Here is a 15577-nt window from a genome sequence, read left to right as displayed (position 1 = left end):
CCAGGATGTGTTTTTAAGGCTTTTGTGTTAAAACAAATATGGCGGCCGGACCACGTGACCGATGAAGTCATCATTTTTGTTTTCACGACCAATTTATTCCGAGATGATGATCAAGAAATTCCATCTTGATCAAATGAAGATTTGTACTTCCAGATCAGATGAAGGCACCTTTGACATCATCATTAACATGTGTTATTACTCATGAAGAGGTCTTTAGAATGAGCCATCTCAATTTTTTATATTCAGCGCTTTATATTCAGCACAGAGATATAGAGGTGCAAAGTTTTTGGGTTTTCTAAGATGGCGCCCATACCACGTGACATATGACAGCATAATTATCATTAAAATTGTATACAGGTGGAGGTGCACCTGTGGTGAAAAGGTCCTGTCAATCGCACCAACGGTTGCAGAGAAAATCATATTTATTCTGTGCGGACAAACCGACAGACAAATGTACTCAAATACAATACCCTCTCCGATGGCGAGGGTCATAAAAACAAATTGCATTGACAAAATTATTGACACCCGAGACTTAATATTTGGTAGCAGGGCCTTTGGACAAAATAACTGCAGTCACACGCTTCCTATAGCCATGAATGAGCTTCCTTACACCTCTCTACTGGCAGTTTGGCCCACTCTTCTTGTGCAAACTGCTCCAGTTCTCCCAGATTTGAAGGGTGCCTTCTCTCAACTGCTGTTTTCAGATCTCCCCACAGGTGTTCAATGGGATTTAGATCTGGACTCATTGCTAGCCACTTCAGAACAGTCCAGCGTTTTGTCTTGAACCATTCCTGGGTGATTTTTGAAGTGTGTTTGGGGTCATTGTCCTGCTGCAAGACCCATGACCTTCGACGGAGACCCAGCTTTTTGACACTGGGTTGAACATTGCGCTCCAAAAAGCCTTGGTAATCTCCTGATTTAATGATGACATGCACACATTCAAGGTACCCAGTGCCAGAGGCAGCACAGCAACCCCAAAACATCACTGAACCTCCTCCATGTTTGACTGTAGGGAAGGTGTTCTTTTCTTTGAAGGCTTCATTTTGTTTTCTGTAAACATAAAGATGATGTGCTTTACCAAAAGCTCTAATTTGGTCTCATCTGTACACAGGACATTCTCCCAGAAGGATTTTGGCTTGTTCAGGTGTGTTTTGGAAAACTCGGCCTTAGACTTCCTGATAACATTGAGTATGGTGGACACAGGAACATCAACGTCTCTGGAGATGGACTTGTAGTCTTGAGATTGTCCATGCTTGGCAACAATCTTGTGTCTGCCCTCCTCAGACAATTATCTCTTTTCTTTCTTTTCTCCATGCACATGGACACACAGTGACACAAAACAGCAGAATAACTCTTTTTTTCTATTCAAACTGGTTGAATGAGTGATTAGTTCACCTGGAACGAAGTTCAGGGGAGCTTATGCAATGGCGCGTTGTCCGTCCATCAGTCCGTCCATCCGTATACACTTGAAACTTCTTCTCCGAATCCGCTGATGGGATTGCGACCAAATTTGGCACAACTGATATTTGCTGTGTTGTGACTAAAGTTTGTTCACGGCATAAAAAAAAAAAAAAAAAAAAAAAAATCGGGGTCTAAGCCCCAAGTGGATCCAAGTTTGACCCCCCAAAATAGGAATTTGCTTTTTCCTCTGAAACCACACACACTATTTCGATGAAACTTTACCACAACCTAAATCACCTTTGATGTACCAAAGTTTGTTCACGAAATTAAAAAAAAAACTGCCTATTCGGTGGTCTACGGGTGGTTGCCCCCCTAAATAGGCAATTGCTTTCTTCTCAGAAAATACACATGCAATTCTGATGAAACATGACCACAACCTTAATCACCCGTGTTGTACGAAAGTTTGATCCTGGCATTTTAAAAAATCGGGGCCTAAGGTGGTCTATGGGGAGTGGGGGGCTTGCCCCCCAAAATACAGTCACGTGAAAAAGTAAGTACACCCCATGTAAAGTTTTGACTTTTTCAACATATTTCAACATACAGCTATTTGATCTTCATTTCAACAATATTGACAGATAAAGGTGATATAATATAACAAATATCATGAAACATTTACATTTTGTAGTCCATTGTATAATTTAAATAAACATAAATGCAAATTTCGCATGTGGAAAATGTAAGTACAACGCTACATTTATCACTACTTCAAATACCTAAAATTAGAATCAGGTGCACCAGCTCAGGTGCAAATGATTAGAACATCGTTAGAGAGGATCTTGGAGGAACCTGTCTTATTTAAACCTCAGACATTTAGTTTGGTTTGCTCTTTGTTGTTGAAGTGTGCGGCGTCACCAAGCCTAGATCAAAAGAGCTCTCTGGGGCCTTCAGAAAGAAGGTTATAGATGCCTACGAGTCTGGGAAGGGATTTAAAAATCTCCAAACAATTTGAAATCAATCATTCGACTGTCCGGAAGATCATCTACAAGTGGAGAAGATTCCAAACAACCCGCCAACTTGTTCAGGCCAGGCCGCCCCAGCAAGTTCAGCCCGAGAGCAGACCTCAAGATGCTGAAAGAAGTCTCTAATAACCCCAGAATGTCATCACGGGACCTACAGGTAGCTCTTGCCACTGTTGATATCAAAGTGCACGAGTCTACCATTACAAAGAGGCTGCACAAATCTGATCTACATGGGAGGTGTGCCAGGAGGAAACCTTTGCTGTCCAGAAAGAACATCAGGGCAAGACCAAAGTTTGCCAATGAACACCGAGGCAAAGACCAGCACTTCTGGAACAATGTGCTCTGGACAGATGAGTCAAAGGTAGAGCTATTTGGCCACAGTACCAGAAGACATGTATGGCGAAAACCAAAGACAGCATTTGACCACAAGAACCTGATACCAACTGTAAAGCATAGTGGTGGAAATATTATGGTTTTGGGGCAGCTTTGCTGCATCAGGGCCTGGGCAGCTCACCATCATAGAATCCACTATGAATTCTTCATTGTACCAGAGGGTGCTTGAGGATAATGTGAGGCCATCTGTCGGAAAGTTGAAGCTCAACCGAAGGTGGACCTTGCAACATGACAATGACCCTAAACATACCAGTAAATCCACCAAGGAATGGCTGAAAAGAAAGAAATGGAGGGTTCTGGAATGGCCAAGTCAAAGCCCGGATCTAAATCCCATCGAGATGTTGTGGGGGGATTTGAAACGAGCTGTGCATGCAAGAAACCCCTCAAACGTCGCATGGCTGAAATAATTCTGCATGGAGGAGTGGGCAAAAATTTCTCCCAGTCGATGTCAGAGACTGGTAGACAGTTATAAGAAACGCCTACTTGAGGTTGTTTCTGCCAAAGGGGGCAATTTTTTTTTTGCATACTGAATCGAGGCTCGTGAAAGAGCTAACATTTACTTCACAAACAAATCGACCAGACAAACAAAATACACAAAAAGAGGGAGCGGAAGACAAGATGGGGAGAAAAGGGGAAGCACACAAACACAACATCCGAGAGCAGGGAGATGTGTGGAAGGGAGAGGACCCGGGGGGAGGAGGCATGGGAAGGGGGGGGGGGGGGGAGGGAGAAGTATAAAGCACAAGGACACCAAGGACTTCCAGGACAGAAGTTGGTATTTCAAAAAGGGGAATTGGGGTGAAATTAGCGGGGGTAGAAAAGATCAAGGTTTTGGATGGGGGAAGATAAGAGATGGTGGTGAACAGCTGTTTTAAAGACTTGGAGGGTGGAGTGGGATTGAAGAGAGCGAGGGAGTTTGTTCCAGAGGCGGGAGAAAAGAGGAATGAAGGAGTGAAGGTGAGAAGAGAGTCTTGATTTTGGCAGTTTAACCAAAAGAGGGTTGCAGGCAGATCTTGTGCGACCTGTAGGAATATTTGCGGGACAGAGCCCAGAGAGAGCTGGGGGGGCAAGGCCAGAGAGGAGTCGGTAGAAGACGGAAAGACCACCAACCTGCCTGCGGTGAGTGAGTGAGAGGCCCTTGGAGTTAGCTTCATCGCGGGAGATTCCAATGATTCTGAATGCTTTGGTTTCAACAGCGCGAAGGCGAGCTAGGTGTGAGGCAGGAGCACCAGCCCAGAGGGGAGAGCAGTATTCCATTGAGCTGCGGATGAAAGCCTTGTATGTGGTGAGGAGCTCAGGTGTGCCAAGGAAGGACTTCGCACGACGGAGGATGCCCAGTCGGCGACTGGCTTTGGAGGCCAGATTTGAATACCACCTATTAGAGCCAAGGGTGTACTTACTTTTTCCACTTGCGAAATTTGCATTTATGTTTATTTAAATTATACAATGGACTACAAAATGTAAATGTTTCATGATATTTGTTATATTATATCACCTTTATCTATCAATATTGTTGAAATGAAGATCAAATTGCTGATCAAATTGCTGATTCATCAAATTTCAATTGTATGTTGAAATATGGTGAAAAAGTCAAAACTTGACATGGGGTGTACTTACTTTTTCACGTGACTGTCGGTATTTGCTTTTTTCTCAGAACTTACACACACTATTTCGATGAAACTTTACCACAACCTTCATTACCCGTGATGTACCAAAGTTTGTTCACGGCATTTAAAAAATCTGCCCCTTTGGGGGTCTACGGGGGTTGCCCTCCAAAATAGGTGTTTGCTTTCTTCTCAGAAACTACATACGCAATTCTGATGAAATTTAACCACGCCTTCATCACCCGTGATGTACCAACGTTTGTTCACGAAATTTCAAAAAATCTGCCCCTTTGGTGGTCTAGGGGGGCTCAGGAGTAAGAGGAGCTCAGGACCGCGTATCTATTTAAGGCCTAGGACTGACATTTGATTTGACCATTAATTTTTGCTCCGAGTTAGGGTCTATACAAACCACAAGCGAACTAATTTACCACACGTCTTCACCGGCAAAATGGTACTGCCAGCACCAAACACTGCTTACACAGCGGCTGCTAATCAGACGTGAATAGCGTGCGATTGTGGAGCCGATTTCACACCAACCTGCTTCTGAAAGATACCTGAACAAGGAGAGGTCAATTGGCTTGTTGCTTCTGTGTTTTAACCACAAACCATTGATGGAAATCATGAATTTTGCTTAAAGGGACACGACGCTCATGTTTGCCCTATGCTTAAACTTATGGATTGATTTTTTTCATTTCCAGCATTCCACATTTTGATTTCTTTAATTGGCATGTTGATCGACATCATTGAGAACCAAACACAAGTCATTTTGTAAAGGTTTCTATTCCACATGGTGTTTAATTTAAAAGTCAATGTTGACCATTTTCCTTCTCATATTCTAGAAATCATTCTATCTCGCTCTCTATCTCAGTCACACTCAATCTCTTCCACACTCTCTCTCCCTCTTCTCCACTCCCAGCCCTACCTTCTTTATCCTCCCTCCTCTCTCTCCCACTCCCACGGACTTTCTCTTCCATTCCCACCCACTCTTTCTCTCTCCCTTCCCCCCACTCCCTCTCAAATCCCTGCCTTCCCTCCCCATGCCCTCTCTCTTTCCCACCTATGCACCCACCTCCCCATTCCCTCTCTCTTTCCCACCTACCCATTCCCTCTCCCATCCTCTCTCCCTTCCCCTCTTTCCCCTTCCCATCTCTCTCCCTTCCCCCACACCTCTCTTCCCCTCACTCCCTTCCCTCCCCTCCCCCTTCCCCTGTCTCTCTCTCTCTCTCTCCTTGCCCCCTCTCTCCAGGTGAGGCAGACATATGATAATAAATAGGAATAATTTATTGAGACGATAAAACAAACAAAATTGATCTCGTGATGAAAGAGAGATTGATGTTTGCAATAAACAAACACTTAACAAGAAAGTGAATGAGCTAATGACCTAGACAGCTGGTGCCACATACACACATGGGGGGCACAACAGGGAGCCGTTAGCACGTAGATTGAGGTACTTTCTCTTGGAGCATAGCTTGGCAGCGTCCAGGGCAGAGAATCAATGCAGCGGGGTTAGAGAGCAGCTCAGCCAGTGAGAACCCAGCTCGAGCGAATTGCCAGCCAAATTAAGAGCAATACCAAATAATGAGAACAAAGAAACTTCTCCTTTTTTTTTTTTTTTTTAAATCTCGCCTAGGCAACTCCTCCCATTGGGACAACACCTGCCAGCTCCAGCGTGATGACCAATCAGGCCTCTCCACACGTATGGTGGTAGTCAATCATGTCTGCCATGGGCATGTGTGCCGGAAGTGGCCCCAACGCATGTCCACAGGGCCAATGGGAACCCGTCTTACTGGTGGGATTCTCCACCAATTGCGCACGTGCGAAGGAATACTCACGGAGCCAATTACAGGTCCCATTGTAGCGGCCTGGTCACAAAGACTCAACACCACAGTCCTGACACCTTACACCTGGTCTGGACCAGGACCGGTCTTTGAAAAGGAAAAATATCGGACAAGACATCCTTAAATTCTCTAACCACTAAATTTGGACAACACTGCAGTGGTGGCACGAAGGACAACTTCACTCTGATTAATTGATCTTAATACATGGAAAGAACACTACTTCCTTAGCACGAAAGAGCCGTAATTCTATCTCTGACCCCTCCCTGAACCTCTCAGTATTTTAAAGGATTTTAATTGGAAATTATACATACCTAGGCTTTTGCATGCTCTTAGCAAGGATGTTCCTGATAAAAGAGTACATTTCTGTGAGTAGTTTACTGCCATGAGTATTGAACATTGTGATTTTGAGAAGAGGACAATTTGGTCTGATGAAGTAACTTTCAAACCGAATGGCCACGTCACGACTGTGTGTTTTAGGCCATAAAAAACCCCAATCATTTATGTTGAGGAGCATCTGCCAGGCCTTGCAGTATGGCTTAGGTTTCTTCTTGTGTCATTGCTGGGCCTTTCAATTCTCTTGCTAGGTCAAACTTATCTGCAAATGCTGTGCAATGCAAATGCTGTGCAATGATGCCATTCCCACTATACGATGTCTGTATAAGGTTTACACTGAGGTTCACCTTCAGCAAGATGGTGCGCTGCCACATTATAACAGAGATGTTCGAGCCTTTCTTTATACAGTTTCCTGGGTTGTGGATAGGTCGTTGTTGAAGCGCTAGTGAATATCCTCCAAGGTCACCTGATCTCACTTCTCTGAAAGTCGATGTGTGAGGGGTTCTGAATCTGTGGTACTAACCACCAAAATGTGCAAGGCTTACAGCCGTGATTCCCAACCTGGGGGACATGGCCCCCTGGGGGGCCATGGGGTAATTTTAACCATACTGAAAATTAAATATTGTTTTATTTTATTTTTGATATTGTTTTGACTTTGATATAGTTTTGGTTTTTCCTATTGCAGATTTGACGTTATGGCTTCTGGGAGTAAAAAAAGAAAGCATCTTGCCAAATACATAAAGCTTGGATTCACGTCCATTACTGTGTCTGGCGAAGAGAAACCACAATGTGTGCTGTGTCACAAGGTTTTGAGTACTGAATCCATGAGGCCATCCAAGTTGAAGTTGCACCTCGAGACGAATCACGCACAACATGCAAAGCAGGATCCCGAATTTTTCAAGCGGCATGAAAGAAATTTAAAGTGACAGAAGTTGGATGAGGGAGGAGCTTTTCAACAACAAAATGTAGCAACTGTCCAGGCTTCTTATGAAGTTTCTCTTGAAATTGCAAAGAAGAAAAAACCCCACTCGATTGGGGAGACACTCATCAAGCCTGGTACCCTCCTCATTGTCGAACGGGTTCTCGGCAAGGAAGAGGCTCGCAAAGTTGAACAGGTGTCTTTATCGAAAACACAGTGCAGCGTCGTATCTGTGACATGTCAGAAGATGTGAAACAACAGATCATCAATGAGATTAAGGCGGCGCCTTTCGGCTTGTTTTCTTTTCAACTTGATGAATCGACCGATGTTATTCCTGCTCCCAGCTACTGGCATTCGTTCGCTATGTCAAGGGAGATGACATCAAGGAAGAATTATTGTTCTGCAGTGCCCTGGAAACAACGACAAAAGCTAACGACGTCATGGAAAAAATGAAGTTGTTCTTCGATGCGGGAGGAATTCAGTGGGAGAATGTATGCGGTGTCTGTACTGACGGTGGGTGCTCCTGCCATGCTTGGTTCTAAATCCGGATTCCAAGCAAAAGTGAAGATGCTGGCACCACAAGCGAAAGGAACCCACTATTTTTAACTACATCAAGGCAGGGGCTCTCAACACCCGAATGTTCAAGCAGCTGTGCAAAGACATGAACGCGGAACATGAAACGTTGCTGTACTATACTGCTGAACGCTGGCTTTCGAAAGGGAATGTTCTGAACCGCGTCTTTGAACTTCGTGCGGAAGTCAAACATTTCTTGAATCTTCAAGGGAAACATGACCTCCTGCAGCATTACGACGAAGACTTGTGGAACGAACGACTTGCTTATCTTGCTGACATTTTCGAGCAGCAGAACCAGCTGAACCTCAAGCTCCAAGGAAGAGCAACTAATATTATTGTTTTCCACGATCATCTCAGAGGATTTGTTGCCAAGCTCCAAAACTGGCGCAGGAAAGTGAACACAGGAAAACATTGCTATGTTCGAAAGAAAGTCTGAATTGCAAGACAGCATGGGGAAAGAGCTTGATCCCGTACTGAAAAATGACATTCTTGAGCATCTGCAGTCACTGGAGCTAGAATTTCAAAAGTATTTTCCTGATTTAGATGACAATGAGGCAAAAATTGTGTGGAATCCTTTTTCCGTCAACCTTTGCATGGAGAGCATGCCGGAGGCAATGCAAGATGAATTACTGGATCTCCGAAACGATTCATTTTCCAAAGACACATTCGAAGAGAAGAGCTTGACGGAGTTTTGGGTGGGAATGGGTCACTACCCTAATATCAGCCAGATAGCTATCCGGGTGCTTCTGCCATTCTTGTCTACCTATCTCTGCGAAGCGGGGTTTTCCACGCTGTTCAATATCAAATCGAAACAGCATAATCGGCTCCACGTGGAAGATGACCTCCGCTGTGCCCTGACTGTGACTCAACCACGGATACCCCAATTGGTAGCTAAAATGCAATTTCAGCCATCCCACTGAGTTTTTAATTCACTTTTACGGCGCATGCACCGTGTCCCTAGTTTTGATTACCTGAGTTGTCGAATTGAGTTTCTTTTTGTGAGATTATAACACACTGCGTTAAATACAGACGCAACAGAGGTTTTTAGTTTTCACATATTCTTGACTTGGAACCTTTTCATCCTGTTTTCTTGTGTGACAGTTCTATTTTATGCTGTCCATAGTGTTGCTACTGACAATATTAAAATCTCATATCAAACATGCATCATTCGAGCAACGTTGCTTTGTTTGCTTCTTCCAAAAACGATGTAGTTGGGAGCCAGTAAGGAACAGAAAAAAACGATGGAACTAAATGTTCATGTTGGCTACTTGGAATTCCTCATTTTCTGTGTAATAATTTACCAATTCTCATACAAACAAAATAGCCAATTAAAGGAAAAGACACCTCTCAGAATGCACCACAGAGCATCTAGAAATCAAAAATTTTCTGGGGGGCATGCCCACAGACCCCCCTAGCCTGCTTACACGCGCTCCGCCGATTGACCCTCGCGAAAGGGAGGGGGGTGCTGGGGATGTGCTCTGGGAGCCAAAACACAAAAAAGGTTGGGAACCCCTGGCTTACAGCAAGCGATTGTTCAGGAAGTACGCAGCATCTCAGTTATAACATGAGATCGACCACGTGTCGATCTTTGTTGTGATGTTGAGCAGCCTGTTTGCATGTAAATTGTTGACATTTTAAACATATGACATAAATGGCTAATAAATGTTTTTACACGTTTACTTACGTTTTCTTTATCAAGTGCAACAACATTCAAGATGCAAAATGTAAAATGTGTACACATTGTTTTGCATCACCGTGTATAAATATGTAGGACTGTGGGCCACAGACTGTGCTGCAATGGGTCATCATCACTTTAATGTGTTTGTAACAGAACATGGCGATGGTCTAACAAACAGCGAGCTTACCCCATTCATGGGCAGCACAGCCCTCTGCCAATCCTTTTCCTGGAGCACTCCCAAGTCCAGCTAAGAAAAACACAAACCTGCTCAACAAAGATAGACATGTGATCTTTCCATGTTTATATTATTACTGATGACTCACCTACCACATCCATGTGATGCTTTTCCATGTTTATGACCAATCAAATTGACGGTTTCTATTTTATCACGTTTCTAAAACTCCCATCCCAGTACATCTTTACCTCTTTCGCTTAAAATGTGAACATCTCTCTGGAATCTCTCCCCACCCCAACGATGTAGGTGTACGCATGTGTGCACGTGCGCACGCGCGCACACACACACACACACACACACACACACACACACACACACACACACACACACACACACACACACACACACACACACACACACACACACACACACAATCAGGTCTAAAACCTAGAGACTAATTTTCAATAATAATGCTGCACAGATTACCTGGATCTGTCCCTTTCCCATTATCTTGTCCACGTTTTCTGCCTCGTCTTTCCCAAGCTTAGCCTTGTCATAGCACTTGTCATAGCAGAGAAGTCGTAGAGTCTGGGATCCTTCCAACTCGATCTCAAACTCCTGAAAATACACACAAAGAGCCAGGATGATCACTGCAAAACGTCTCCAGTAATCTCAATGATTTTCACGAGGAGGAAAAAAAAACAAAAAAAAAAACACCTTTAGAGGCCATTTTTTCCCCGCAAGCGGGGGTTGGCCTTTTTCGGGAACTGTGGTTGTTGTTGTTTTTCGGTCCCCTTTTTGAAGCAATGTTTTACGGCCGGATGCCCTTCCTGACGCCAACCCTTTTTGCCGCCTTTAACGACAAGCAGGGAATTACCAGTGAACTGGTACTCAATTTGCCGACCTCGGAAGGATGACAGGCTGAGTCAACCCCCCTGGCGTTAATTCAGCGATTGACCGGGATTCGAACCCAGGATCCTAGGATCCTAAGCCGGCACCCTAGCCGCTAGCCCAACACCAGGGACTAAAGGTGTGTTTTTGGAGAAAAGGAAAAATTGTTATTTTTTGTATGGAAAAAATGTTAGCCGGAAAGTTAGTTAGCAAAAGTTAGTTTTGTTAGTTTTGTTAGTTAGCAAAAAAAAACGCTAGCCCAACATCACGAGGAGGAAAGAAGAAGAAAAACTAGAGCAATGCGACTGCGTCGCCAATATTCCTCCACGTAGTCTCTGCCGTGTCAATGGTTAGATGCCCTCATTCACTGTCCTAAAAATAAACAAGTTTGATTTCAATCCCTTCAGCTGTTCTCAAGTATCATATTTGTACCAGACATGGCAGGTTTCACATCGATCGATGAAGCAGTTTTGGAGAAGGGATTTTTTTTATACCAGCTTTCAAGCTAATAAGGCTGCCAAACCACGTGACATATGATATCAAAAATGTACACTTTGCATATGTATGAGTAAGGGATCACGTTTGTGGTTTCGTGTTGTTCGGATAAAGTTCGTTCTTCTTTCCAAGATTGCGACCAAACCACATAACCTACAACGTCATCATTTTCAAAATATATACAGCAATGGTGTTAGATGATATTTGTAAAATTTCGCATCGATAGGGTAAGTGGTTTCTGAGATATAATTATTTAATATTTTCTTTCAATCCAATATGGCTGCCACACCATGTGACCGATGACGTTTTCGTGATCAACTTTTAATCACAATGCCTAGTCTATGACACATGTAAAGTTTCGAGTTGATTGCTTCAGTGGTTTGGGAGAAGGCGTCTTTTTAAGGTTTTAGGTTAATCCAATATGGCTGCCAAACCATGTGACCTATGATGTCATAAATTTAGTATTTTCAATACAATTGGGTCATAGATCATGTGCATGCAATTTCAGATTTTTAGACTAAAACATTCGATTAAAACATTTTTGGCTGGTATACCACTTCACCAAATGATGTCATCATTATCATGCTTTTGTTCCCCATTGGGAGTACTTGACAATGTGCCAAGTTTCAAATTTTTCCATTCAGCGCTTTCTGAGAAATATTTTTTCATTATTTGCGTTTAATCCAAGATGACTGCCATACCATATGGTCGATGATGTCACAATTATAAAAAAACAAAAAAAAAAACATTCTACTCGGGTGTCGCTCCTACCCTGAATGTTTTGTCTCAATCAGACATGTATGTGGTTGCTGAGAAAAACGAGGTTTAGCCCGTACGGACAGACAACCTGAAGGCATAATGCCTCCGGCTACCTTCGGGGGCGGAGCCATAAAGAGCACAACTACTGAAAAAAAACAAGGAGAATTGCTTTGCAATACATGTCCCCGACCGGTCCCAATAAATGTTCTTATTCCAAGCAAAAAGGCCATAACCCCATGAAAAACTGGTAAAACGCTCTGAAACTCAAACTTGTTCTGTAACTTATAATAATAAAGCGATGTGCCAAGTTTCAGTTGAATATGTTAAAGGGTATGGAAAAAGTGCAGAAAATCACAGGTAGGATGGACAGACGTATAGACAGACAGACAGACAGACAGAGAGCAAACCTATACTCTCCTCTGTGTAGGGGACTAATAAAGAGATGCTAAATATTGAAAATAAATGAAAAACAACAACAACAATAATCATTCATGAATACAAAATAAACAAGCATTCTGAGTATTGCGCTGCAATACATGTCCCCTACCAGCAGTCTGTCATCCGGAAAACTGTTGGGGGAAATTACCAAGGGTTATTTACCCACAGGTTCTGAATCGTTCCCAATCGCTAATTACCTCAGGACGGGCTCACCTGTGATTCGCACTCGGGACTTCGATTTATACACCTTGCAGACAGGTCAGCAGAAGCATGACAAAATAAGTTGTTGATAAAGAACCTTTCGAATCGCTAAATATCAGTAATTTATTATATTTTCCGGTTCACGATCAATGATCGATGTGTATATAATATACATCTGTTGCTCGGCTTGGCACCGCCCCTTCCGAAAGCGCGCGCTGTGTCGCGCTTTTGACGTTCACAGACGAGGCTGAGGGCGCGCGGTGCGGCTTGAGGAGAACTCGAGAATAACCAAGAGATATCCATTTTAAAAAAATATTTTCGTTTAATTTACGATATCTGCCAAACCACGTGCCCTATCGCAAATTACAAAAGGACATTTTAGTAGACTGACATGCTGAACAGATCTGTGAAGTTTCCCCTCTATTGGATCAAAAATGAGGGAGCGGCTCGGTTTTAAAGGTTCATGCTTAAAAACGCCATAACTCTGAAACTATGTGACGCATGACGTCATGCTCGCTGACTTTTGTTTTCGTCATGGGTATGCGATTCTGCCTGCAAAGTTTGGCCTCGATCTGTTCAGCCGTTGCAGAGAAAAAGGGGTTTTCGTGTTTTCATGAAAAACAATATGGCGGCCGAACCACGTGACCTGTGACGTCATAATTACCATTAAAATATTCTACAGACCGAGTCCCCCCTACGGTGAAAATTTGATCTCAATCGGTCCTATTATTGCAGAGAAAATCTTTTTTTAAAGGAAATTAAAACTTAAAATGGCACTGAGTTAAGGATCATCAGAATTATCAGAATTCCCAAAGTTCAAAGTGCCATAACTTTGTCAAAAATGATCGAAACGTCGTGAAGTTCGAACTTGACCTATAAGTGTAACTTATCATGAGGAAACCATGTGCCAAGTTTGAAATCATTAGCATTAAGTGTTTATAAAAAAAAGTCCGGAAAACTGTTCTTTGCGTGACGGACGGACAGACTGACGGACAGACTGACAGACGGAGGGACGGCGTGCAAACCTATAGTCCCCTCCGGTGTACACCGGTATGGGACTAACAAGCATTCTGAGTATTGCGTTGCAATACATGTCCCCTACCGGCAGTCTGTCGTCTGGAAAACTGTTGGGGAAATTACCAAAGTTCAAAGTGCCATAACTTTTTTCAAAAATCATCGAAATGTCGTGAAGTTCGAACTTGATCTGTAACTTATCATGAGGAAACCATGTACCAAGTTTGAAATCATTCGCGTTAAGAGTTGAGAAAAAAGTCCGGAAAGCTGTTCTTTGCATGACGGACTGACAGACGGAGGGACGGAGTGCAAACCTACAGTCCCCTCCGGTGTACACCGGTAGGGGACTAATAATTTACCAACATATTCATTATTGTTGGACAAACCTCATTCCAGTTGGGTTCTGTTGTATCCCTGTAGACCCTGGTCTTGGCTTTGTTAACAAAATATCCATACGAGTCCACCTCCAATGTACAGTAGAGGTCTGGAATGACAAGGCAGAGCAAGTAAGTACTGTAGGCCTGGAAAAAAAATCCCCAAAAATTGTGCAAAAGCTGTTCTTAAAAGAAAAAGCACGGTTGCTTTTATTTTAACCACAGTTATACGACACATGCTACGGACGGCGAGGTCAACGGCACTGGAGCTGAACAAGGAAAGGTCAGCACTCCGAGACCAAACGGCCAGGCAAGGTGGAACATCCAAGCCCGAGCAGGAACTCACTCGCTGACTGCCGGAAGCCGGACGCAGAGTGAACGATGACGTTGAGGAACCCGTACAGTCCAGGTGACTCGTCGTCTGAAATCAAAAGACCAAGGAAGGGACAGAAGTGAGGCCGGGGCGACCTGGAAGCGTCCATTACGCCAGACATGCGCTCAATGGCGTTTTGAATATTCCAGTCGTGACAGGTTCCAAGCCAACCTATCGCTGTCCGGCATGAAATTATGCACCTGGTAAGGTTTTGGGTCCTGGAATAGTTAACCATCGGTGGTTCCACTGCACACATTATGCAAACGGAGTACCAATACAATATCGTGCCACCTCCGTTTTATGCATCGGGTTTCCAATCCTAAAATGAGAAACGAGTTACTTTTGTTGCAACAAATGTGCTTTGAATTTTTTTTTATCCCCTTGACATTTTCAATGCCTCCCTATCAGGAACAATCGTGTGCAAATCATCTCCCATCCAACTTCTGCAAACCAACCTCAGGTGCAAATAGATAATTTACCACCTAACAGGCAGACACCCACTTCCGCCACACGTGCCCCAGCCTCAAGGTGTTGTGTTATTATCTGTGGGCTCAGAAAATCCACACCTCACTTAACCTTTAGTTTCAGCATCCATCTTCCTATTATATATTGTAAAATGGTTGGCTTTTGATGCTTATTTTATTATTAAAGCCACCAACGACTCTCCCCCACTTTACCAGGCCTCCGCATCGATAATGCAGTTATTTTATTATACTTCCTCTCCAATTATTCCATCATAATTCTTTCCTTCGTTCGTTGTATTTCGCGAAACGCCCCGTCCGTGCAAGGTCGGTGACGGCAAATGCGCCACCCTGTAAAAGCTCTACATGCTATAGGCCTTTGCATCGGTGCTTTAGCCTGCAAACTGACATCGTCTTAAGGAAAAGCTCCATACGAGTGCTTCGATGTCGGAACAAGGGCTGTTCCCTGCCCCACAGCCAATCATCGCTACCTTCTTGTACACTGTAATACAAATGTCAAACAAACAATCAACTGCCAGAAATATATATATATATATATGCAAGTTGCCTGATTGCGTCTGATCGGGGTAAACGTGGTAACTACAGAACCTCCAATGCTAAATGATACCTCATTTAAG

General features: G+C 43.5%; 1 protein-coding gene across 2 annotated transcripts in view; it reads right to left on the bottom strand.

The window, feature by feature from the left end:
- LOC137439411 (active breakpoint cluster region-related protein) overlaps nt 1-15577 on the bottom strand; it is a 258208-nt gene that overhangs the window by 18490 nt on the left and 224141 nt on the right. For both annotated transcript variants that reach the window (XM_078768302.1, XM_068135138.2), the window contains exons 14-17: nt 14452-14526; nt 14118-14215; nt 10420-10551; nt 9946-10005 (exon numbers count right to left, since the gene is read on the bottom strand). In XM_078768302.1, coding sequence (XP_078624428.1) covers nt 9946-10005; nt 10420-10551; nt 14118-14215; nt 14452-14526 — 365 coding nt within the window. The remainder of the gene's footprint in view (nt 1-9945; nt 10006-10419; nt 10552-14117; nt 14216-14451; nt 14527-15577) is intronic.

Source organism: Myxine glutinosa, chromosome 14 (genome assembly GCF_964187855.1).
Source record: "Myxine glutinosa chromosome 14, kmMyxGlut1.1, whole genome shotgun sequence".
NCBI lineage: Eukaryota > Metazoa > Chordata > Myxini > Myxiniformes > Myxinidae > Myxine > Myxine glutinosa.
This window is presented reverse-complemented; position numbering and strand designations above follow the sequence as displayed.